Here is a 26780-nt window from a genome sequence, read left to right on the forward strand (position 1 = left end):
ACTGTGTTGGTATGAAGTATGTATGGTGTGACTGTGTGGCCATGAGAACAAGAAAGTCGTTTCTGAGAACAAAGCGCAGAAAGCTCTGCCCAGCTGTGTCGAGTTAAATCACTGGATGCTGTTTCCTTCTGTTTCCAGCCAAAATCCAGGGCTCGGTGGTGAACTCTGATTCTGGCTCACAAAATCCACTACTGCAGCACTACATTTTCATCGTTTAACTCTAGCTAGAAATGAATAGCCTACTTCTATAACGAGTACACAGTAACTGTAATACTAGGATGATGTGTTCATGATAGAATATATTTTATAAATTTTGAAACAATATTTATGTCCAAATTGACTGTTTTTCCAAATAATAAAAATGCTTATTAACACATATTTTGCCATCATAATGAAGGAAAATCAGAGATGGTCATGATGATACTTCACATATGCATATAAATATTATAGTAGGGATTTGTAGTGAATTATGTTAGGAGTTTGTGAATGCAAGGCTAAAATCCTTGAAGTTAAACAATAGATGGTGGAAATGCTGGCATGCCTGTGCCAACTGTGACCTTGGTTGACTACATTCCCAGTAAGGAAATCTCTATGGTGTGTTTATAACTGCTGAACTAGGAATTACATGGACTTTATGAACACCTTCTAATCATTTTTTTTTCATCTCCACCCTTAAAGGAACCTGTGAAATCCAGAGCCCCACAGCTCCATTTGGAATACCGGTTTTACAAAACGTTAGGGAGCACAGGTAAAGTTTTAAAGCTTTTCATTTCCTCCGATTCCTCGTCACGTGTCCAGTCACCCTTTCAGTGTTCTGGCAGATGCCTGTTGCATTTGTATTCTTCAGTTTAGGTGAAAGGTGGATCATTTCAGACTGTTTGCCTTCTTTTTGTTATAGGGTGTGTTTTTAAATCTATAGGCTAATAAATGTAGCAGTATTTACCCAGGTCATCGGTTCAGCAAAGCACTAAAGAACTGTACTGTTAGTTTTGTGGTTTGAACTTGCGCAGCTGGTTCCTGTTGCACTCACCTGCTAGTTTTATGACGTCTGAAAATGAAATAAAAGATCGACACAGACGAAATCCACAAACGCACTGATGATACGTTGGCACGACACGGTGAAGATCTGAGAAATATGCAGATGCGTTAGTCATCGGCGAACACAGGCGTTAGGTCATGTGCTGCTGCACTGCGGTAAGAACAGTAGGCCATAAAATGTTGTGGGGATGTGCGGGGGACTGCTGGGATGCTGTCAGCCACTCCTGTGATTTCTCACCCAATTTGGAGGCAGGTGCAGAAATGCATTTCCTTCCTGAGAGCGCTGATAAGATGGCCAGATTGGCCTCCTGCACTAGCGCTGATGGGATTTTCTCGGCGCATTGTCAAGCCTGATAAGTGGCCGTCGTGTGACGGATGGGCCTTTTGTTTTCTCTGCGAACTTCTGCTGGGCTCGATCCTTTCACTCCGTACTCTAATCCAGGAAGTAGCAGCTCGGGCGTCACGGAGCAGCTCGGTGACACCGTTTCCATGGTGATGTGATGCAAATGCTCTCGCTACTTTTGGAGCGCTGCAGTTTGAGCACATTCTCTGTACAGCCCCTTCGAGCTTGCGCTATTGTGCAATACCATAGAAGACAACAGTGGCACAATTTTGCTGGGTTTTTAAAAAGAATTTGTAAAGGTTCCAGGAAAGGGAAAAGGGACGTGACGTGTTTAGTTTGTTTCGGCTTCCTTTTCTCAGCGAGCACTGGTACTCATTGCTGGAGGGAGCCCATGGGAGCTTAAAATGTCACAAGTGAGCATGTTGTTACACATATGGTGTGGTTAGGAATGTAGATAATACGTAGGATAGGGATTGTTGGCTTCTTTAGTGGAGAGTATAGAGGTAAAGGGTAGCAGCATCCATCTGAGCAGCATCTCATCAATAATTCAGAGCACAGCACTGTTTATGCACCACCCTGAAGTCTGTCGTTGGCTCACTCAGCCAGACTTCTAAGATACTGGCCCACATACAGTGTTGCATTTTATTTTGTATGAAAACAGCAAATATCAAGTTATTTGTAGCTACTGTACATTTTTATTTAAGTGTCTAAATCTTCAGGTTTCCAGGCTGTTCCACATGAAACCCAATTCGTGCCTGAATTCATTCCATTGTGGTGATGCGTTATCTGGTTCGCATTTCTGCATGGCTGCCTTACAGTGGGCCTTTTAATCCCGGCCAGAGAATCTGTGTTAGTGATGAGTCAGCACTTCTGGAAAGGTGGCGTTCTTGCCAGGAGCGATTCCTGGATGCCCTCTCAGAACAGTAGTCATGGGATATCTAGAAAGAATCAACTCACTAAACTAGAACTTGGAGGTGTTTTTTTTTTTTTTTTTTTTGTGTGTGTGTGTGTGGGTGTGGGTGTGGGTGTGGGTGTGGGTGTGGGTGTGGGTGTGTGTGGGTGGGGTGGGTTACGTCTGCTATTCGAAAGGCTTTATTTCAGTCCCGACACCTAACCATTAATTAACAGATAGTGCCACGACGTTTCTGTTGAGGCATATTTCATTTGTAACTACTCTTTGACTTTGAATTGTAATCGCTGTTGTCTTGCATGATGCCAATCCTGCATTCCATTCTTTTATTTTTGGCCTCGCTTGGACTGTAAATCCCCTGCTGAGTGCTTAATGATGGAAGTAAGTGAAATGCTGATGCTACCCTCATGATATGTGTGGAGGACTAACATGTTATCAGATCGTATCAGGAAGCCTTGATGTCTCAGCACAAGTGAAAACGTTGTAGAGATGAGTACATCACCAGCACTAAAGTTGATATAATCCTAGACGGGATGACTCCTGCCTCTCACTGCTTTTCCAGATCGCAGTGGGAGGGGTTAGGGAGCCAAGTTGATTACCGACTATCATGAAATGACGTCATCTTCCTGACCACAAGGCTCAAATGAAGTAATGCCATATCCGAGCACGTCTGCAGTGCTGCAGGGTGCCATTATTATTTGTGATCTCCTCCTTATTTGGTTCCAGTGAACACTGTCAGTTTTCGAGCAGCTGAATGCCAGTGTCCTCTTTGCAGTTTTTATCTCAGGAACACAGAGCTAGTGCAGCATCCTGAAGCAAAAGTAAGCACATTTTTGGAATTTTGTGTGCAGACTTCAGGAATCCTGACATCCTGCTGCAGTGATCATGCTGTTGGTTATAGTTAGGAGATATTAAATAAGGAATAAAACACTTGGGGGAGTGCTATTATAGGAAAATAATCAACAGTTGGGTGGTATGGTGACATGGAGCAAGGTGACAGTTACTACCCTGAAGTTTCCAGTATGGTTGCATTTAATGTTGTAGAATGTCCACGTCTAAGGAACTCTGAGGGTGTGGTGGTATAGGAAAATAATCAATGACCGTTATTTTCCTAGAACAGCACCTCTTGAAATTTGTTTCATTTTATTTATACTCTTATGCCACAGCAATTTGCCAACAAGTTTTGTCTGGTTTTTATTTATTAAAGAACAACTTTTTTTATCCATTTATAGTTACATTTATTATAGTGCACCATCCATGAAACAAGATAGTTCCTGTTCTCACTTGAAGATAATAAGAAAAACAGGCAGCTTGTCCTGACTTGTTAGAAAACTTAAAGCTTTGTTTTTTATTTACTGAACACTTTATTAATGAATACTTTCTGACCAATCTTTATTTGAGAATTCAACAGCACTTCTGCTGACAGACTACCTGAAGTTTGTTTTATTATGTTTGAAGTCATCTTGTTTATCATTTAAAAAAAAAAAAAAAAAAAGGTTCAATAAATTTTGAGAACTGCAGATCTCCTGCATGAAGAAAAAAGGGTTTGCAGTAAGGTCTTTGAGGTCACAAACATGTGTTTCATGTAGAAAGAAAAAAAAAATAAATAAATAATATCATACGGCACCCGGTATTTTTATTCTGATTAGGTGGAAGTATGCTTAACACATCTCCGTTACCTCTTTTAAGAGAACAACTATGTTTGCGATCTCATTAGACATCATTCGATGTCCTTTTCTCATTTCCATAGCCTGAGAACAGGGTGAAAGCTTTAACAGATAAGCTGAGATCATAGCTACGAATTAGATTACTGCTGCATTCATCATGTTGCAGGCAGGACAGAGCAAAGGTCTATCTGTTCCTAAGCCTTGCCACTCTATGACTAAGCTTAATATTTATTCCCTTGATCGTTTTGTGAGTGTGGATTGACTGAAGGCATGAGGAAAATGTAATCACACGCTAATTATACATTACATAGCTATCTTACCCTAGTTGGGAACGACCATTCTGTCACAGTGTAATTAAATCTGTAAGTCCTGTAATCATCCATTTGTGAATTCCATGTGAACTTCAAGAGATATGTCATTTAAACAAGTAAACACACAAGCCACACACTAAATGTGCAATTAGAAAGTCTAAGGTAAGTGGTGGAAGTGCTTCTCTATCATTAGTCAGTCACTGTGTAGAAATTCGTAGAAACTGACATCTTTAATTAGACTGATTTTTGGAGCTACTGTCAGAGCCGTGCTGCAGATGCTTTGTGCTCTTTATAGCACCTGTTTGCAGTCATATTAAACAAGTATGTTGTAAGGAAAAGCAGTCTTTACAATCTACAAGCAGGCGATCGGTGTGCTGGACTGTTTTTAGCGTGCAGTTTTTAATTATTTAAGGGTTACAAACACTTCATTAGTATTGCTAAAATACTAGTATCATTTTTTTTGGTTAGTTTTACATGATGAGTTGGGGTAATATAATTATTGGAGTTTCTCTGGCTTTGGGTATTTCAGAAACTACTGATTTCCTGGGATTTTTATGCAAAGCTGTCTCTAGTGTTTAAACAGAATGGTGCGAAACACAAAAAACATCCAGTTCTGTGGACAGAAACGCCTTGTTGATGAGAGTGGTCAGAGGAGGATAGCCAGACTGGTTTGAGCTGATAGGAAGGCTACAGTAACTCAAATAACCACTCTTTACAACCGTGGTGAGCAGAAAAGCATCTCAGAACGCCCAACACTTTAAACCTTGAGGCAGATGGGCTATAACTGTAGAATTCCACATCGGATTCCACTTCTGGCAGCCAAGAACGGAAATCTGAGGCTACAGTGGACATAGGTTCACGTAAACCGGACAGATTGAAGAACATTGCCTGGTCTTTAAGAGAACCTGTGCCAACTGTAGCCTCAGATTACTAAACAGTACTTAAGACACAGGAATGCATTTTGGGATGGAAAACCCTGAAGTATGTATGCTTACTTTTAGACATCAGGGGCTAATTATATTCCTTCTCACACAGAAGTATAATCCATCCCTGTGAAGTCTTTGTTTTTGATGATATTGTAGTGCTCCCCTTCCACCCAAAGTCATCTTGCAGTGGAAGAAGACTAGCTCTGGGACAGGTGTAGGAGATGTGATTGTGATCCTGGCGTACTCAGGATGTACTTCCCGTGACGTCCTCTCCAGCTGTAGAGCTGATCCTCGAGTCCACCCTTCCCCCAGACTGGACTTCTGGTGTTAAACCCAGCTAAAGGAAGTGCTCCTGCTTTTTGTCATCCTCTGCTGAGCTGAGCATGGAACATAGAGCACAGTTTCTCATGGACCCTATAGACAGGGCCTTGAAAAGTTGGATCTAGTTGATAATGCAGCAGTGGAAAGCTCAGAGGTTAGGCCCAGAAGGACTGAATGTGTGTGAAGGGAGGTTGGATCACTGCTGTGAGAATTTGTTTAAGGCGGTTTTCTGGGCCTGCCACTGGGACTCCCTGCTCATGTGTAATGGATAAAGATGGGGGATGGGTTGAGGGAGGCTTGATCCCCCTCTCTGTGGACTTCCCCTCATTTTCTTCCTTACTCAGCACTTGCAGAACAAAAAGTTTGATGGATCACAGCATCTGCTGTGTAGTTGTCCAGTGAGTCTGTGAAGGTTTTCTGTTCTCTACATTTAGATTTTTTGAGAGATCTTTTTCAGACAGCTATAGTTTCCATCCACTTGTTTTAATGCAAAGTGAAGCTAAGTTAAAGTTAATCTCATCCTCAGACACTCTGCCCACAGGCCACAGATTGTCTGATATGTTTTGTACACTTTTCTGGCCACAAGCTTCAGGATCTTAAATGTTCCAGCCCAACTGACCTGTTTTCAGCAGAAAAACAGACTATTGAGCACCGTGACACATTGAGAATTTCAGAGCGAGATATAGTCGTTGGACTGAAATATTATAAAGCCATTAGTGTAAAAGAGATAAGCTCGCACATTTGACGAATGGCTATGAGAGAAAGTTTGTAGTTGGTCATATGTTATGTCACTCTGTTACTGGCCAGGTTTATTAATTACATGTTTCTCACTCTAGTGAATGCTTGAAGTCTGGCTGCGCAAGACTAATTTTTAGTTATTCTAACTAATAATACACAAGTTTTCTTGTTAATAAAGAAAAGACGGAAACATTTTTTGCAAGTCTGGTTTCCAGTGGGACTGCACAATTTGTGGGATTTTAATCGTGATCAAGATTTTTTTGGATTTCTCAACTGCAAAAGCATTCTCCTTTTTATGCTTCCCAAATGTACTGCCTCTTTGCACTGGCTGCCAGCTATAAGCGTTAAATTGATACTTTCTCTGTATTAAATTCTAGCAGTGAGATCGAATAGACAGCAAAAACAATGAATAACTATAAATGCGTGGGTTCAACTTAGTGATGAAAAATCATTAAATACAGCATCTTGATTTGTTTATTAAGAAGAAACTCAACTTGTACTCTTTTGTTGCTGTAGCAACTCCTCTCTAAGGTTTTAGGTTTATAGATCTCTTGTACAAACATGAGGATGTTTTTGATGGAGACTACAGCACTCTGGATAAGGACATCTGCCGAATGCCATAAGTGTAAATGTAAATTAATCATAGTATCAACATGAGTCTGCTGTTTGCTAGCATGCTCTTTTGGGTGTAAACAGTGTAGCGCTCCATTAATTGTCAGTTTGTTACACATGTTTGAGAACACGAACCTAAGCGCTATTCATTAAAAAAATGTATTCACATTTTCATTCCCTTACATTTGTGAAGTGTTTGAATAGAAGCATATCCTCATTCTCCCACTGAGCAAGCTCTTACTTTGAGGGAACACTTCCCAGTAACCAAAGTGTGGACCATGTTTCTAATTTCAGTCATAATCCCTAGACGGGTTCCTTGGGTTTGCCTGAGTGTGGAAATGGTTTTGCTGAGCACTAGTCATACTAACATGTCCAGACATGAGCACAGCTTTCTCTTGGCGGTATCATTTGCTTCTCTGTAGCGTTAATCTGCTGGAGAAGATTGCAGTCTTTTTAGGAGACAATGTATTAGACTGCATTGTATGCGTTTGGAGATAAAAAATGGGGAAAAAAAAAAAAAAAACACCCTTTTATCAGCCTTGAGAGGAGGGAACGTGAAAGAGAAAATGTCCAGCCTGAACAGCAATGTATACAGCTTTTAAAGGTCTGATGAAGCTTTCAGAAAACATCGCTTTATTATAAAGGTAAAGAGGAAGCTGTTGTCTGCTGTGCGCTAATGTAAGCATGCAGGACAGCCTACGATCAGGCATGTTATCGATGATTAGTCATCTTCGCTGCAACCACTCAGTGTAGGGAGAATGTGTGATCACTGTTTTCCCTCATGCTTGTTCTTATCAACAGAAGGGGAGGGACATGCTACTCGTGCAATGGAAACTCCACACATTGACCCAGATTAAACCATTGTTGTTATGATCATGTGTCTTGCAATATTTACACTTTAAATAAATAATGCTTGTAAAGAAATAAAGAGACCAGTTGAATGTCACGGCTCGGAATTTCCCCTTGTAGACTATAAGATGGAGAGAGATGAGAGATTAAACCAGATTAGCGTGTAGGGGTGTAACACACAGTCAAAAATATGTGGACGCCTGACCGTCACACCCGTATGTGGTTCCTGTTGTCACAATGTTGGAAGCACACAATTGTATAGAATGTCTTTGTGCGCTGTAGCATTACAATTTGCCTTCACTGTTCCAGCATGACAGTGCACCTTTCACAAAGCGAGCTCCACGAAAACATTGTGTGCCGAGATTGGAGTGGAAGAACTCGAATGTTCTGCACAGAGCCCTGACTTCCGACCGAGAGCACGACTTTTTTGTTGCGTCTCACAGGATTCCAGTCTCGATGCACTTCTCTAGTCTCAACCAAATGCTCTTGTGAACCTTGGCAAGCTTTTTTCGGGAAAAAAAAAGAATCGTGCACCTTGTATTTGTATCTGTTCATTCCAAATAATGCATTTGGTTACATCACTAGCAGTGATAGAATAGAAACTGATGGTCCTCTCAGTAGGAAGTCCAGCATGGACAACACACACACACACACACACACACACACACACAGCTAATCCACCAGTAATGATGATTGAGTGACTGCGTCTGTTCACCAGCAGGAACTTGCTCCATCCACTCCTTCCTTTGCCTTCTTTTGTTTGCTTAGCAGTGGTCTGGAGTTCCCGCATGGCTCTGAGCCACTAGAGCTTGATATCTCTCCTCCCAGTGAAGTGGGCAGCTAGATAATCCCACTGCTCTGACCACGGAGTTTGCAGCGTAGGAGTGCAACCGTTACTCAGTAAAGCCATGGCTAGCTGGTGGGAGGTGGCTGTTTTCTCAGTCTCTCAGTGCTTGTGCAACCAGTGTTCATCCTCTGTTTGTCTGTCTGTCTCTCTCTTTTGATCACTAATCAGTACCATCCGCACCACAGTTTAGGTTTTTGACCAGATGCATTTCGTGTGGAAAAGTTTCGAGAGGTCCTGGCTTCACTTCGGCGCATAACATGGTATTTCTGTCGCTTTGTGACTTTGCCTGTTCTCTGGGAGCGAGGCCATGTTTATTTATGATACCGTCCATGTCGCATCTGCATTCCACTAACTATCCAGTCAAGATCCGTATTCATCAAGAATCTTAGGATCGTCCTTTTTTTTTCCCCCTTGTGCAAAGCAGTATCATTTAAAAACTGAGGCTGGTTTTAAGGCACCTGGTGATTATCATGGCCGCTGACTTGAAGTCTGCAAAACTGCAGAAGCGGCACATTCGCTGGTGATTAAACACTTTATAAAAATATATTTTGGACTGTGGCAAGTCAGTGTAGGTTTTTTTTGTTTTGTTTTGTTTTTTAATTTTGATTTAATCTCTGGTTTGTTTCATTGCAAAATTCATTGTGTGTATTTCTAAGTTTGTAAGACTCCAGTAATTTATTTATTTTGTCTTTTGGTTAAAAATTTTTTATTTTTATTTATTTATTTATTTATTTATTTTATACCATGATACAATATTTTGGACAGTAATGGTGGTATTATATAAAAATGAAGCTGACTATACTGTACACCCGTCTCCAGCAGTACATGTGACTTGTTTACTTTACTTCATGAATAAGCAATCATTAGGATTCTATTCAGGCCATAATTAGCCACCTATCCAACCATATCTGCCTTTCTGGTCAAGTGCTTAGTGTATGCTGAAGCCCAGCCATGTGAAAATCCCCCAGTCGCATCGTGCCTACTCCTCCAGGAAGAAAGCCCATCCCCGAAGCCCAGTACAGTTCTTCTTTTGTTTCTGGTTAATGTGTAGCTAGTATTGTGCTGAACTCTGATATTCCTCCTGGCTAGAAGCCCTGGCATTGGGGCTTTACCGAGTGCCTCTGGCTGGGCTTTAGCTTGGCCACTGATCAACCAGCTCCACACACCAGAGCAGCCGAGGCCTAGCCATTCTTTAAGATTCGCGAGTGTGTGTGTTGGGATATTGGTGTGGCCTCAGGGTAGTCTGATGTGCTGTATATAAACTAGAGGATCGAGGATCACATGGCATTGTGTTCCAGTCATGTATCTCTGATTCAGCAGGCGTAGGTGGGCGGCCTGAAATGGGCCTGCTGGCAGATGGTGCTTTGTTGGAGCAGAGAGTCCGAGTGGAGCTGACTGGAAGAGGGATGTACAGACCTGGGGTCTTGTTCCTGAACATATTACAGTTCATAAGCAGTGATCTCATATAGTGTAAAAACTTTGGTTTGGAAATTACGGTTGTACCAATAATTACAGTTTATGGTCAAAATTACTTCAGCTTCGTAATGCAAACACTGACTTTACTAACTATGTATATTTATAGTTTCTTTTATATATAGAATACAGCTTTAAGTATTTTAGATGGATTAAAGGAGCCTCAACATGGCAAGTTATCAATTTTTTTAAATTAGCTAGAAAAAAAAATAAAATATAAATAGCAGATTTTGATTTATTTGTTTTATTTTATTGCACTTTAATTCATTTTATGTTATTTTAATTTTTCTTTTGGACCAAGAGTTACATAATATGTCTAGCATATTTTTAAAGAACAATATTTTTCAGTCAGACACTTTAAATTTGAAACAGATGCTACACTAATGACTGCTCTAAAACGATGTGCGCGATCTTGTGCAGTGCCGGTTGCAGAGTGTTGCGTTTTTAAGGAGTCCAGACTCCACTTGTTAGCATCTTGTCATGTGAGAAGGGTGAGTGAGCGATGTTCCTAAGCAATGATATTATTCCTGAAATTAGAGACAGTACTATTAACATTTACTAAAGAATAATGAAAAAGACGTTTGTCTGTATTTATAACACGGCACTGTTGCCAGAAAGACTTTAGTGATCTACTAGTTTTTAAAAGTAAATTCTGATTTATAGCGTCATAAGTGATGGCACTCGTTTTCCGTATCTTCTGTGTGTCTCGGTCATTGCTGAATGGAGTCCATTTTCTGAGCGATTTTAGTCTTTTCGCTACGTTTCTTCTCCTATTGCGTGTCTTTTTAGCATGTACCAGCGGGTGTAATCAGAGAGCAGCTAGCGCAAGTGTTAATCACCACGGAGACACTCTGCCGAGAAAGTGCTATGTGCAGCCTGAACACGGATGAGTCATCGTCAGACCAGCGTGCATTCCATTCTCAGGGGTGTTACAAACATAACCACTCTGTGTAGGCCCACGCCACAGCTACCCACTGCAGCCTCGCTGGATTCACTGAGACGATGATAATTACACGAGCCGAGCTTCAACGCTGGCTTGGTGATGAGTTTCATACAATATAGAGATGTATGAAATACCTGCAGTGATGCTCTCATGTGTGAAGCTTGTTATAGTTTACACACAGGCTTTGTGGACCAAAACAGCAGGTGCTGGTAGCATGGCGTAGCAGCTCAGATGCTACCAGGTTGTGTGTGTGTGTGTGTGTGTGTGTGTGTGTGTGTGTGTGTGCTTTCTCACAGTTCTGCCACCTAGTGGCATGATGAATAGTTAATTGGTTGGCTTCGACTGGAGCACAACCTGCTAGAGGATTAACGGTTTCCGTAACCTTATTTGTTTCCCATCAGTGATGACTATTACTAACTAACTTTACTACAGTGCTTTTTTTTTGCCTGTAATGACAATGCTGGTGGTGTAGAAAGCATGTGTTAAAAGCTTTTAAGGTGTATCAATATTCTTTACTGATCTACACCAGTAAATGCTCTAGAACAGTGTTTTTCAATCCTTAAAAATCCTGAAAAATAAAAGCTATGCTGAATGAAACAGTAGCCAGTAATGATGCCAAAATAGGTAAAATGTGCTCATTTGTTTGCCTCCGCCTCTAGGTGGTGGAGGCATTATGTTTTTTGCAGGTTGTCCATTCATCTATCTTGTTACATTTTCATCTTCAAGAACCTGAGACCCATTTTCTGTCTATCTACGTTTTTTTCTGTCTGTCAATCAGAGATCCTCATTAGCTCAAAATCTCTAGAAGGAGTGGCTGAATTTTTGTAAGATTTATATGGAATTATCATTGGGACCAGCAGATGAACGAATTCGATTTTGGATTTGATCCAAACATGGTCAAGGTCACAGCAAGGTCAGATATATGAAATAGGTTTTTCTTTAGTAGCTTCCTTCCTGTTTGAAGTATATTTTAAGGCTATTTGAGGCATGCAAATTAGTAATAAGAAGGACTAGACTTGTTGGGTGTAACAATGCACCCTAGTCATGATACTGGCTTAACAATTTTGATTCAAATTGATTCTCAGAATATTTTGAACAAAATTAGAATGAGGAAAAATTCTGACTAAACAGACTCTTTTATTTCTGAATTATAAATAATGCAAAACAATGTACATTTTGTCTGTATAAAAATAAATAAATTAAAACCTGCTATGAACAGAGGTTTGAAATTGTAAACAAAATATAATAGAGATTCAGTATATCTTAAAAATAAATAAATTTATAAATTTTCCCCCAAATTTTGCTTGAGTAAACAAAGTGTCTGACCTGTGGACTTTAATAATGATCTACCGAAACATAATGAGCTCCATAGCAGAAAAAGAGCTCCAAAATCGGCTAAAGTGGCTGATTTCCATGACCTTTAGTGTTGCTTGAAAGCTACTGAAGAGCTCTTTTTAACCGTTATAACATTGTCATGTAACCGTATAGCATATAATGCGTATTTCTCATTGCAATCCAGAGTTGGATGTGACCGTCACATTTTTGTATCGTCACAGTGTATCTTTACATCCATCAATACAATGATGTTTTGAGAAATGGGGGATGTGGGGGCTAACTGGCTAAGGCTTTGAGCTACTGACTAGAAGGTTGAGAGTTCAAATCCCAGCACACCCCAGCTGCCACTGTTGCGTTCTTGAGAAATTCTCAAATGCTCAGTTGTATCCCGTCTCAGTTGTCAGTCAGTTTGGATAAAAGTATCAGCCAAATAAGCAAAATGCAAATGTGGAGAAACTACAATGTAAATGGTTTCTTGCACTGGCTGTTAGAGAAAATGGCACCAAACAAGTTCTTGATTTGTTCCCAGCTAGGTAGTGGGTCCTAATGTCTATTTTGTGGTGTCGTAGGGCAAATCCTGTTTTATTTTGTGGCACAAACAAGATTTTTGAGCAGTAATAAGCATGTCGGCATGTGTTTGTTTTTGTTTGTGTGTGGAGTGATTACTTTGTGGTGTTGTGCAGTGGTTGGATTTTGTTATGCCTTTGTATCAAAGGTCGTTACAGTAATTTGTGCAAGAACACAATTCATGAGTCATCCTTTTAGCATCTTTCAGGATGTGAGGTCAGTGTTGCATAAGAATGACAGAATCGTTGTATGTAGAATGACATCAGGACAGACTTCTCACAGGTCCAACATGTAAAGCCACATTGTTCAATGTACCTTTGCCAAATAAAAAAAAAATCTGCTTTATAAGTATTTATTATCAATTTTAACTGATTACTTGTCCAATTTACAATGCTGCATAGAGCATACAATCTTAAAGGAATGCTTTTGGTAATCACCAAAATTGTGGGGCATTTCTGCCTGTGGGTTTCTTGTCATTTAAATTTCATGCTGCCACTTTTAATGCCAAAATTTCAAACAGTTTAGATTTGTAATATATTCTTTTCTAAATGAGACTGGCATGAGAATGAGAATAAAAAAACACATCCACAGAACATTTTTCCTCTTTAGAGACCCACCCATCCATGTCCTAGTGACCACACCCTAGTTAAAAAAAATTACAGATAACATTACTGTTATTTTTTAACATGTATATTGAAATGAGAATATATATTTCTAGTTTTAAATTGCTTGGGTTGACTGAGACATGGTTGCTTACTAGCATATTCACAGAAATCTACTCGCTTTACAAATTCCACGAGATTCAGCTAACTTAATCTGTGGCTTTATCAGACTGATGTGTAGTGCTATTATTTTTGTAAAGAGGCTAAATGTTAGATTTTTACAAGAGAAAAGCCCATTTTATATAATTTACCTTTTACAGCATTTTATTATTTTGTGTTTAAATATATGATCACTCATTTGAATTGCTCTAAATCTTTGAAATACATTATCATTCATTTAGATTATAAATGTTTATCTTGTATTTAAAAACACCATGTGTGTGCAGTGTGTGTTCTGTGTGATTAAGGCAGCGCTGCTTTGTGTTATTAAATGTTTTCGTGCTTCCCTGCAGCGGAAGGCCTGCCCCAGGTGTACTATTTTGGGCCATGCGGGAAATACAATGCCATGGTGCTGGAGCTGCTCGGCCCCAGCCTGGAGGACCTCTTTGACCTCTGTGACCGCACCTTCTCCCTCAAGACGGTCTTAATGATTGCCATTCAGCTGGTGAGTTCACTCCGCTGGCCTGGCCTTGTTTCAATACACCCTTTATGTAGAGGATTTTGTGAGACAGTACGTTGCTTGTGGGTTTTCTAATAATAATTTAGCCTTGCTTTTGTGTCATGTAATACCAGCCTTGAGCCACTCTCTGCAAAACATTTAGTAATTATATATTTTTTAAACTGCCAGTAATGAAAAAGCAAAAACTATTCTTTAGAAAAATTGTATTTTTCACACTCACTCAGTAATGAAAGACATTTGTAATTAATAAAACCCGATATTGATGCAGAGTAAAAATAGTGCTAGATGAAACTAATTATCACAAATATAACCAGAATGAGCAAATGTTGTATCTAGTGTCTGGTAACACTGTTCTAAGTTAATTTACTTACAAGATTTAGCAAGATAGAGTTTAATAAGAGGATAAAAAGGAAAAGAAGCTTTTCATCATGCTTGTGCTTTGTTTACTTTGCATTAGCAGGCCTTGTTGGAGGATGTGTCTGCTTCAGAACAGTCTGAGAGTAAATTACATGCTGTAGGCAGAACTGTGTACATGTAGCTTTGCTGGGCGTCTGTTAAAATCCTCGTCTGCAGTGGCTCATCTTGTTTTCGTCCCTGTGGGCAGAGCTACATGCACACAAGGCTGCCTGCCTACAGCAGCTACTAGGGGTGTAGCGATACACTCCGGTCATGATTCGATTCGATTCGCTTCACAATTCTGGTCTCATGGTTTGAATTCAATTCGATTCTCAGAATATTTTGAACAAAATTTGAATGAAGTAAAATTATGATTGAAAACACTCCTTTTTTTAAATTCGGAATCATAAACAATGCAAAACAATGTGCATTTTTGTCTGTATAAAACTAAAAAAAAATCAGAAATTGCTGTGAATGGTGGTTTAGTATTGTAAATAAAATGTACATGTTCACCGTATCTTACAAATAAATATATTTTATTGAATAAATAAAGCTTCTGGCCCAGGGAAAATTATTGATTGAAACCTAATGAACTCTAAGGTGTCATTTTAACCGGAAATAGAGCTCCAAAGTCAGCTAAAATGCCAGAATTCCCGGCCTTGTTCTCAGGTACTGTAGATCACAGCAGCATGGGGCTTGTGTTGTTTGAAAGCTACTGAAGAGCTCTTTTTAAAGGTTATGACATGATTGTGTTAACCATACAACCTGTAATGCGTGTTGGTCACTTCACAAGAGCTCTCCAGGAAAGAATGCGATCATGTGACCAGCATGCCCTCTATACATTTTAACTCTGTGGGTTGTACAGATTGGGACCTCTGGTGTTCAAACAATGCAACTACATTAGATGCATAATAACAGAATGCTGATTTCTACAATTTGAATCACACATTTCCACAATGCACATCATGACATTTTTTTCATCACAATGTATCGTTACACCTCTATCAGCTACCTAGTTTCTGTGTGGTACTTAAAGGCCTTATATAGGACACATTAAAAACATGTTGGTTTTTTGATGGCACTAAAAAAACAGAGCACTAATATTTCACAGTATTTATATGCATCAGGAACGCACTGGAAGTTAAAGGAACACTTGAGCATGTTTATAGCTAATATCCATCTACCTCATTTTAAGCATTTATGTGATTGCCAAGGGTGCACATTAATGCTGGGGTATGTGATGTTATAACATCGAAATCATGAAAAATTATGTCATAATACACATTTTTGAGGTATTTTGGGTTTTGTGATATCTAATTAAACTATATTAAAGTTGTTGTTTTTTTTGTTTTTTTTTTTACAGATTTTATTTTCCCTTCTTTTCTGTGTTAATTTATTTTGTTGACATTAAATAAAAGTTTTTTTTTAAATGCAGCACTACTGTTTCCCTGTTTATTGAAAGATTCCTGTAAACCTAAATTCAGCTGGAATGCATTTAAAATGCCCCAGTGTGTAACGCAGCTTCAAAACTACAGTCACTGCCCTCTGACATTAAAACTCTTAGGCACAGACAGACTTGAGTCTTACTGAGTCTTTGTTCAAAGTTGTATTATCTGGCTTTCGAACTCTACAGCTATGCTGTAAAAGGTTACACCAGTTACTTTTACTTTTTCCGAGGGGTTCTTTGGCATCAATGCATGATTTGTCTTTACTGTTGATCAAGTCCTATGCCACATTTTTTTGACAGATCTCTCGCATGGAGTACGTGCACTCCAAGAACCTCATCTACAGGGATGTGAAGCCAGAGAACTTTCTCATCGGACGGCAAGGGAACAAAAAGGAGCACATCATTCACATCATAGACTTTGGCTTAGCCAAAGAATACATCGATCCTGAAACCAAAAAACACATTCCATACCGGGAGCACAAGAGCCTCACTGGCACAGCACGATACATGTCCATAAATACGCACTTGGGGAAGGGTAAGCCCGCAGTGATCCTTCTTTTCTACCATTCACTTGTAAAGAGTGTTGCATATACAGTCACTAAGCTGGCAAATATGTAATTGGCCATAATGTGGTTATATATGTGGTTATAGTGGTTCTTGTTGGAGCAGGCTTTGCATGTTTGGGCTCTACAAGTTCTTGTGTTGGCTGTTTGTTGTAGAGCAAAGTCGACGGGATGACCTTGAAGCCTTAGGTCACATGTTCATGTACTTCCTCCGAGGCAGCCTTCCATGGCAGGGACTAAAGGTGCGTCACTCAAACCGTGCTGCACTTCGGCAGAGTGCTATAATATTTATTCTGCACAATCCACACACAGTCACAATGCTGTTTGAATTCACTTTTTTTTCAGGCTGACACGTTAAAAGAGAGATATCAAAAAATCGGTGACACAAAACGGAACACTCCAATTGAAGTTCTCTGTGAGAACTTTCCCGGTAAGTTATTGTTCTTTCCATTATTGCGCTTCCAGTCGTGTTTGTTTGCTCCCTGAAGAGAAGAGAAAACAATTGTTTCATGTATGTGTGCAATATTACTTGGATTAAAGGGTTGAAACGAGACATTTAACTTTGCTCTTCCAGAGGAGATGGCTACGTATCTGCGCTACGTTCGGCGGTTGGATTTCTTCGAAAAGCCTGACTATGAGTACTTGAGGACCTTATTCACTGAGCTGTTTGAACGCAAAGGATACACGTTTGATTACACCTACGACTGGGTCGGCAGGCAAATTGTAAGTAAATCTAAAATTTGTTCTGTAAAACATAAAAAATATCTTATGCCAGAGCACTGTTGAAAGGCAAGTCACAGGTCTATATTAGTGCGTTCGTTGTAATATGTTACAGATATGTTCCACAAGAGGAACACAGTGGAAAATAATCAGCTTTGTTGTTGATTATTTGACCTATAACCGCACACCCTGTTTTATTCCTTATATTATAATGATGCATTGTTCTAAAATGACTTTTTTTTTTTTTTTTTTTTTTAAATAAATTTAAATAAAAAACCGTGCTGCTTGTGAAGCCCACACCGGTTGGGTCCGTGCACGTGGACTCCGGAGCCTCAGCTGTGACACGTGAGAGCCACACACACAGAGACAGACCTTCTCAGCACCAACCTCTAAGGAACCAGGTAAGATTTGCCCTTGCCTCACTGAACAGAGATCAGCTTGCAGCTTTGGCACAGCTCTGCATTCCAGTGAGGACTTGAGTCTTTTCCCTAAACCACAATGAGCTCAGCCTGGGTGTGTGCAAAAGTTGGCAAAATCCACCAATAGTAATTATGCATGATTAATGTAATGTAGAGAGTTGAAACCGAATGTGGATTCCCCACTCTGAAACCTCTCAGCACACTGCGTTCCAGGGCTGAAGCTGTTAAGCGAGCATGCAGAGCACACTCAGAGCACATCCTATGCTTTAAAATGCATGCAGGGCATAGACGGGTTAAGTATGCTTGTTACGCATACCTAAATTATTGGCTTTTTTTTTCCTGTTTGCCCATTTTGGTTGCTCTGTTTTTAAGTACAAAGCAGCTTTGCTTGTACTTTCCCAACAAGGCCATATTTCATTTTGTCTCACAGATGGGACATCAGACCAAATGACCCTTGTTTTTTTGAAATAGTTTAATCCTAGAAGACTCATAACCGAAGATGATGTCGCTTCTTCCAGCAGTTTATCAGACACAGCACTTTTATATACTTGCTTTATCATTACTGTGTTATCAACTAGTGTTTTATTCACTTCTGACAAGGCGTCACACATGAATCTTAAAGTGTTTTCTTTTTTTAACATTTGTTTGTATTTTATTTCTGTGTATTCTTTTCATTTTTTAGGTTTTTATTTGCTGTTGATGTTTATTTATCTCATTGATTGCTCAGTAGCTATTCATCAGTCTTTTTCTTCATCATGTGCAGAGTATGATGAAGTACAGCTTGAGTAAAGTGAGAAAACTGGGGTCGTTTAACAAATAAATCTTAATTATCAGGAATAACATGACTCCCTGCTGTCAGAAATATCCACATATAAGGGGAATTATTTTTTTTTTTGCCTGTGTTGGACAAACTGAATGCTCACGTTTGTATCTAATGCTGATTTGTGGCTTTGCCTTGGCTCTTTTTTTTTTTTTTTTTTTTTTGGTTCCCTGTTGGTTTCCATTGCCCTGCATGCCACCTGCTCACGCTCGCTCGCCTCCTCCACGCCTCCTCCCCTCGCTCCTGCGCCTCCTTCTGCCCGACCAGACGGCCTCCTCCGACCGCAGAGGAGCATGGGAGGTGCAGCCCAACCGGCAGGCCAACTCCTACCTGACCTCCCACCTGGCGTCGGACAGGCATGGAGGCTCAGTGCAGGTATCGCTCCACCTCCTCCATCCCTCAGTTTCCCAGTCCCACTCTCCTTTTGTAATCATTTTGTGCAAACCAGCATGATCTTTCAACGTGGACCAGCAGGAGCCTGTTCTTCATCAGGATCCCCATGCTGGTAAAAGGGTTCAGGGTTACCTGCTCTCATAATATGTTCCCCTTTCTCCACTGTGGAAAGGAAGAGGGCCTGCAGTTAGAGAGCAGTCTAGTGAGATGCTGAGCAGCCTCTAGGGCCCTGAAATGCATAGTATTAACACCTGGCTTTTGAAATGTGCAGCAATCCACCAGAAAAAAGCAAGTACCTCTTGCTCCAGAACCAAAAGTCCAGGAAAGTGGTAGCTCAGTGGTTAAGATGGACTTCTGATTGGAAGATTGGAAGATTGGACTTTTGGTTCTGCAGCGAGGACTACCTCCAAACAGTGAGCAGTGAAACCTGCATATGTAGTGAGCTACAACAAGAAGGAAGAAGCAGAAGAATTGGCGCTGGTGATTTGTTTAACCATTTAATGAATAAAGATGCTTGTCTATGCATTGTTTATTGATCATTTGCTTATGCAGGATAGCAAGTTATGGCTTTTATTCCATGGTAGCGAATCTTCACATGCAGTTAAAGGAATACTCAAGCACTTTTCTATCTAGTCTCTCTCTACTATACCTGTAGCATATGTGCGATTACCACAGCTCTGTACTGAGGAAAAGAACAGAAAACACTTACGATGAAAGTCTAAGGGCACTTGTTGAATTATGTCAGTACCTGCCAACTATATAAGGCAAATAAATAGCTACAACCATATTTTACACACTAACGGTGAAAGGTCTTAGGATGAGATGATTTTTCAGCATTGTAGGAATAAAGTTTGTTGGTTATTGGTTGGGGAACTGAAATGGACTCAATTGGGATTATCTACACAAATGTTGAAGTTGGGGGAAACATCAATGTAAAAAAAATTAAGTATTCGCCCCCATTTCTGTGAAACTAAATTTGCTCTGGTGCAACTAATCGACATCAGATGTCACAATTAGATGAAAAGAGTTGACCTGCGTGAAATGAGTGTATCATGTAATCTCAAAATGTATGTGCTTCTGACAGGATAAATTCTACAGATTTATAACTTTTCAAGAATTCATAATAGATTTTCTGCAAAAACTGCCTCAACAACTGCCTGTAGACTTTCTTTGTAACTGAAACAAAAGGAATTTTTTTTTTCTTTCTCAGTGCAGGAACACTTCTTTATTCTTTTTACAAACGTAGCAATGCCGCAAAAAGGGATAGAGATTAAGGTTTAGGTTTTAAAAATGCTTGAGTATTCATTTAAGTGGCAGCCTGAATGATGAACACAGCTTAAATTCTGACTCTTTGGCCCATGTGCTACAGGTGGTCAGCTCGACTAACGGCGAACTGAACGCAGACGACCCGCTGGCGGCCCACTCCAACGCTCCAATCACAGTGCAGGCGGAGGTGGAAGTGGTGGATGAGGCTAAGTACGTGACGGAGCAGGGGTTTACAGAGTTCTTTTACAACACCTCTCCTAATTATAATTTTCTTAGTAGATTAGATAATTGTCTTGATACCTACTGACAGGTTTGTCTTTAATTGTCCAGGATGGGTTGGAAGAAGCTATTGCCCTGTGTTGATTATATATGAAGTTTATCAGTATTATTTGAATGCACCCTTGAATCGGGCTTTGTTTAGGTCTGTGTATAGAACCCAAGTCTTTTCCTGTGATATAAACATGGACACTTTTCTGTTCTGTCAGTGCTTTGATGTATTAAATAGATACCCATCTTTGATTACTGATGCAGACTTGAAAGTAAGCAACAACGCAGGCTGTGTCCAATTAAAAGCCTGAAATAAACATGCCAGGGTTTCTATGGTTGTCACAGCATTTAACCTCATTTAAACCCTTTCCTGTTAGCCATTTTCTTTGAACCTCTCACTTTCCTTCTCTTTAATTTATTAGATCTTAACTTTCCATTTATCCCTCCTTTTATTCCTTATTCTTATTCCATACTAACCATCAGACAATTACTTCCCTGTCTGCATGCTCCCTTTTACAAAAGTTGTGGAACCCAACTAGTGACTCACGTCCTCTCTTTTCTATTTTCTCCTTGTTTAAACGGGACACCTGATCACAGCAGATATGTTTAGATCGATATCCTGACTATCCCCCGAGTCTCTTTCTCCTTCTCTGAGCCTTTTTTTTGTCCTCTGTGTGTCCCTTTTGTTTCTCTTATGTGCCTGGCATGAGGTTTGTCTCATCGTCTCACCGCTGTGTAATAATCTCTCTGTCTTTTCTCTTTTCACACTCTTTTTGTAGCTGCGTGAAAATGCTCAACTTGTGGTGAGTCCCTCTCTCCAGTCCACATCGAAAACCCAAGGGGAGTGGACCAGCCTAGACTGTGGGCGAATAGGCCTAGATTACATGAAAGCGCAAAGCCCAAAACAGTTGCAGGCTTTCTCGAAATATGCGCTGATTAGTCTCAGTTTAACCGAGGGAGGCCTCTCACTCACCATTATGGGGTTTAAATTGGGGGAAAGATTTTACGTTGCCTGAAAAGTGGTAATGCTGCAATACGGATCTAGATTTTAAAAGAAATTTGCATTTGGGACTATTGCATAGTTTGTACCTAATACCTCATAATGGCGGATTTTAAAATTGATGGGCCATGCAGGGACGTCACTACGGCTGTAGTGAACTGCATCACTTTTCTATGTGTCAGTCTGGAGCTGTTCTCTTTCCTCTGCATGCTCCTCCAGTCATTCCCATGGGTTCATCCTGTCGTGTTGTTGATGTCTCAACTCTCCTAACTACACTAAGCATAAGCGTGTCTGTGTTAGTGTTTACATGTATTTTTGTGAATAATGCTGGCTGTGTGCTTTCTTTATCTAAAAAAAATTTAATCAATCAGCTTGAAGAGATTTGTATAGACTAACAGAAGATGTTTTGCGTTAAAGCCTGCTGCCGTACATTCCGATTTAATGTTACCAACCCATGATGCCTAATTTGTACATTTTCATTGATCAGACAGAGCAACGGGTCGTTCTGACTGTAATCTGTCTCTGTGTCCTCAGGTGCTGCTGCTTCTTCAAGAGGAAGAGGAAAAAGAACACCGCTCGGCACAAATGATCCGTCACCCGCTCCACCCAGCCCATTTTAAGAACGTTCAATAAAGAAATTTTATTCAAAAGAAGACAACAATGCCCTCAAAATGAATTGCCTCAAAGGGCCCTGCCTGTGAGAGAGAATGGAGCCATGCACGTATCGTGTAACGCGGATGCAGGGCTCATGGACGGTTTCCTTTTATCGGAATATACACACACAAAAACACTCATTTGGATCTCTAAGCACTGGAACAGCATTGCACTCCTTCATGCTTCTTGTTTTTTTTTTTTTTTTTTTTCTTTCCCCCCTCTCCATCCATCTGTGGTGAGAGAGACGGCTCCATGAGGGAGCCCTCCCGTGCTCCATGAGGGAGCCCTCTCCGATGCTCGAGAGGGGGGGTTTGGAGGGAGTTTCACTCAAACAGAGGAGCTTCATCCACACTGGAGTTCATGTAACGATCCTTTGCACCGCCTGCTAGCTTTCACTTCTGTCCTTTGTATTTTCTGCTCCTCCTGACTGCGTGGTCAGAGCCTTAGAAATTTTGCTAGCAGAGTTCGTGTATCTATTGGACTGAGTCAGCGTAAACATCGTAAAAACAAAACAAAAAAAAACGCTAACTGTCTTAACATAATATAAAGCTAACAGGCTTTTCCTTGTGGACTCTGTAAATGTGTGAAATAAGCAGCCAAGTGTAAAGTGACAGCGTTGTATTCATGGCCTTCGACTCTCGTGCTGATGCAATGCGCTACCTGGCTCTGTTCTGAGGGACGAGGAGAGCATCCAGGTCCGATGCTCGGTCCATGATCGAGAGCCTCAGCACATTCCCCAGTTCTACTGAATGCTATTTAAGCTGCTTGTTCTAAAGCACTCCACCCACTCCGACCTGCCAGCCAGCCATGCTGCTTTCTCCTCTTGTGATATAGTATCGCTTTAACGTGAAACTGACTTTTCTATTAGCTGGGATTCAGAGCTGAACTCGCCAGTGAGACGCTCCGTGGTTCTCTTTGTATCAAACATTCTCACTGCGTTTATTTTATTATTTTTTTCCTCGTAATCATCTTATTTTTCAGATCCCAGTCCCTGGTTTGAATGTGGCGTTTCTTGTATTATTTTTTTTTAAACTATAATTATTATTATTACGCCATATAAATGGAAATGATTGCCGAAGAGAATAATTATTTAATGTGCCAGGGTGGAATCCAGTCAGTCTGTGGGTGACTGAACATTCTTTTATGTCCCTATAGTATGTATTTCTTCACATCATGCGTTTGTGTCTATATGAACAGAGCATCAGAATGGTGTAACGGTTAATAGGAAGCTTGCTAACATTCGTAACGTGTAATAATGGCTGTTTATGAAGTGTTTCCTTGCCTCGTAGCAGTTTCAGTGGGTATTCATGATCAAGTGTGCGATCCAGACTTTTTTTTTTTTTTTTTTTGAAGGGAACATGCAAACTGATGATGGTAACTCGAATGCTGTCTTAAAGAGACTCTCAAACTGCCACTGCTAAATATCTCATCTTAATGCCTTAACTAACACTACTTAGCAGAGCCGTTTCACATGGTTCTGCATTAAGACACTACAGAACTCTTCTCTTGACTTTTGTTAATGAAGTACTCTCAGTTCTCTTACAGTAAAAATCCCTAAACAGCCAGATCCAAATTAAACTGACTCCAAAACTGAACCCGATTTTATTTAGTGACTACTGTAAATTGCTTGGCGTCGCGTCTCTTTTCCGTTTGCTCAGAAAGCAGTCATAAGTGGCTCTGTCAAAGGTAGGCCCGTGATCTCTTAGATATAGGATGAGGCCACCTTTAGATCCCACAAGGTCCATTATAATCACGATTATAGTATCTAGCTTCAGTTCTGGAGAGCTTTAACACACCTGATTTAACGTGTGAAAAGTCTGTCATGCTAATCTGAATCAGGTTTGTAAAACAGTGTGGTGCTCCAGAAATGGAGTTAGACAATCCTTTCATCAATTAAATGTACCTAAGATGTTTTTTTTTTTTCCTTTTTTCCTCCCAGAAAGTGGCTTTGAAGGAATTACAGTTTGATCCTAGTGATGCTGTTGCCTTGTTTTTTTTTTGTTTTTTTTTTGTGCCCCCAAGTGATCGCCTGTGTCCAAAGGATAATTCCCTGGTTTTGTGATTTTTAAATGTATAGTAAATGTGAATTGAAAAGTATAAGAAATTATATAACTTCTATATATTTTTTGTTTTTGTTTTTTCATTACCTGGCCTAGAGAGAGAAAGAGAGAGAGAGACCATGATAAATTCTGACTGCACTACACTTTCACTACCTTCAGTCACCTGTCCTCTTCTGTACTGTTGCTGTTTTAATGTTTGAAGGTCTTTCTTTAGCCAGTATGAGAAATTGTGAAAAAGGTGAATTATGAGCATTGAACTGACCGCTAATATTTCTAGAAACCTCTGGTCAAGTAGCAGAATAATAATTCACCTGAAACACAGAGAGGGTGTGGACTAGAAAGGGAATTTAACTTGTTTTAAATGATCCAGAAGGACATATAGGACCAAAAGAACAATAAGGATGATCTTGAACTAGATTGTCCGATTCCGTTGCTTGCTTGATGCGTTCAGTTAACTTGATGTCTCATGATTAAGGCGATACATATTTTAGAAATAATTAATACACAAGCACTGATCATCATCTAGTTTCTTGAATAATGCTTTGATGAGCGAAATCCCTGCTGGATGAACCCACCGTCCTTGCAGCTGAGAAACGGATGTCACTTGGTGTTTGTGGGAACAGAGTATCAAGGACGGGCAGCTTGCCATTGAACCAGTGTGTATGCAACATGCATTGTGAGCAATATTTCAGATGCTTTGCTTATTTAGAGTTTTTTTTAATCATCATCTCGCATGAAACGTCCTATGAAACTCGTCAATTCAGTTCTAAATTATTTTGTGGAAAGTACTTGAATCCTACTCGCTCTGTTGGAACAGTTGCTGAATCTCTCCCGGTGGTGTCTAAGGAGAGGCTTCTTTCTAGCATTTTTTTCTCCAGCATTTTTTTTTTTTATTTAAATGGTTGTTTCTTGTATTTGCATATTATGTGCCTCCACACGAACGTTTGGTGGGAGTTTAGTAAAATTTTTTTTTTTTGGATGGGTGCTGCTTGCTGCTGTCGGGTGTGCCTGTGCGCTCGCTTAAGGGAGAACGACTTGTGTGAGAAGACAAGTCTGTACACTTATTCTCCTTCTATCCCACGCTCTTCCATTCCCCTTTGCCAGGTTTCAGAGTTTAGGGTAGTAACATGTCTGTATGCTGAAGATCATAGCTAGTTTTGCTCAAATTCAGGATCAGTGTTATTAAATTTAAAGTTCAGATTTGGGTAAAAGATCCAGATCAGCAAATTTTAAGCTTGGTTTCTAAGGTAATCATGTCTTTTTTTTTTTTTTCTTTTTTTTTTTTTTTTAAATCAAGGTGGTTGGAATCGAGACAGGGCCACTTAGAAAATGTTCTGGAGTAGGCAAAGGGAGCCATCTGCTGACCAGTTTCGATAAAAAGGGATCACTCTTTCTTTAAACACTAAACACTGAAATCCTTGACATTTTGCATATGTTACTGAGACGTTGTTCCTTTTTTCTGGACTCTGGGTTGAGGCTGGAGTAATGACTACTATCTGATTTCAAAACATCATCCTTCCAAGTTTTAAAGCAGCCTGTTTTCATACTAATCACACTTTCCAAGATAAGGTGGTGATTAACATTTGTTTATCCTCAGAATAAAGTCAAAAATAACCCTGTGCTCTATGGATGTCTTAATAGCCGTTACGTTTGCATCACTGTAGTGGAAACGTCTCTTAAAGGGTTAAAAATGACAGATTTTAAAGACATAAAGTAGCATCATTAGGTAGAAGGTTCAGCATTTCTGCAGTTTATACAATGCATGGCTTATGAATAAGAACGCAGTGGGATTGAGGTGGAACTTTATTCGACATACATTCTGGGCATGAACTTTCTACACTTTCTGTTCAGTCGCAATCGTACAGCTTCTGTAAAAGCTGCTTTCAGTTTTTAACAACTAAGCTCAGCTTTAGTCCTGCAAGTATTTTCTAGCTCAGCGTCTTTTTTTTTTTTTCTTTTTCTTTTTTTTTTTTTTTTTTTTTTTTTGATTGCTATTGCTATCAGTCATCGTCGGTTTAAATCAGTGTGAAAATTTAATGTGAACAAATTCGTAAATCTGCTTAATTAAACGGCACATTGTTTAACAAAGTTCGGATTGAACAGCGCTACAAATATTCCAGTTATCATCCGTATTTTATCACTACGTCTTTTTGTTTGTTTTTTTTTCCTCTCAGTGTTTTGTAAAAGATTCTGTGCAACACAAATGATTTTCTTTTTCTTTCCAAGTAATGAAAGTTTGACTTGTACAGTACTGTAATTCCCTTTCTGGTTCTGGTCATTATTTAAAAAAAAAAACAAAAAAAAACAAATCCTCTCATGCATTGAATCTGAAGTCATAAGTCTGTGCTGAAACATGAATGTTAATGCATCTGAATGGTTTCGTTTAGTCAAGGGCTTTCGATTGTGAGGGACCCATCCTTGTTTTTCCAATTGTGTTTTTCTTTTCTTTTTGCAGAAAGATAAATGTCTTAAAGGCTATTTTTCCTGACGAGTCATATGAAGTACCACATTTAACCTTTCAAATACAATTTTTATTCCCTCCACTCTTAAAGGGAAACTCAAGTTTGCACCCTTTTTTATGTAAAATAAAGGAAATTGTCTCAACTTGTGTGTC

The 26780-nt window shown here is 39.8% G+C and overlaps 1 protein-coding gene across 5 annotated transcripts in view; it reads left to right on the forward strand.

Annotated features, from left to right (window-relative positions):
• The window catches only part of csnk1g1 (casein kinase 1, gamma 1), a 36507-nt gene extending 9737 nt beyond the window's left edge, over positions 1-26770 (forward strand). The window contains exons 4-14 of one of the 5 annotated variants that reach the window (XM_053238062.1): positions 679-748; positions 13995-14146; positions 16305-16539; positions 16724-16809; positions 16913-16997; positions 17142-17290; positions 17581-17688; positions 18794-18901; positions 20289-20395; positions 21232-21255; positions 21987-26770. In XM_053238062.1, coding sequence (XP_053094037.1) covers positions 679-748; positions 13995-14146; positions 16305-16539; positions 16724-16809; positions 16913-16997; positions 17142-17290; positions 17581-17688; positions 18794-18901; positions 20289-20395; positions 21232-21255; positions 21987-22041 — 1179 coding nt within the window. In that variant the 3' untranslated portion in view covers positions 22042-26770. Of the gene's footprint in view, positions 1-138; positions 749-13994; positions 14147-16304; positions 16540-16723; positions 16810-16912; positions 16998-17141; positions 17291-17580; positions 17689-18793; positions 18902-20288; positions 20396-21231; positions 21256-21986 lie in introns of all 5 variants that reach the window. The other 4 variants (XM_053238064.1, XM_053238063.1, XM_026930608.3 and 1 more) reach the window with 4 other exon arrangements.
• Positions 26771-26780: the final 10 nt, after the last annotated feature.

The sequence above is a fragment of the Pangasianodon hypophthalmus genome, chromosome 11 (assembly GCF_027358585.1).
Source record: "Pangasianodon hypophthalmus isolate fPanHyp1 chromosome 11, fPanHyp1.pri, whole genome shotgun sequence".
Lineage (NCBI taxonomy): Eukaryota > Metazoa > Chordata > Actinopteri > Siluriformes > Pangasiidae > Pangasianodon > Pangasianodon hypophthalmus.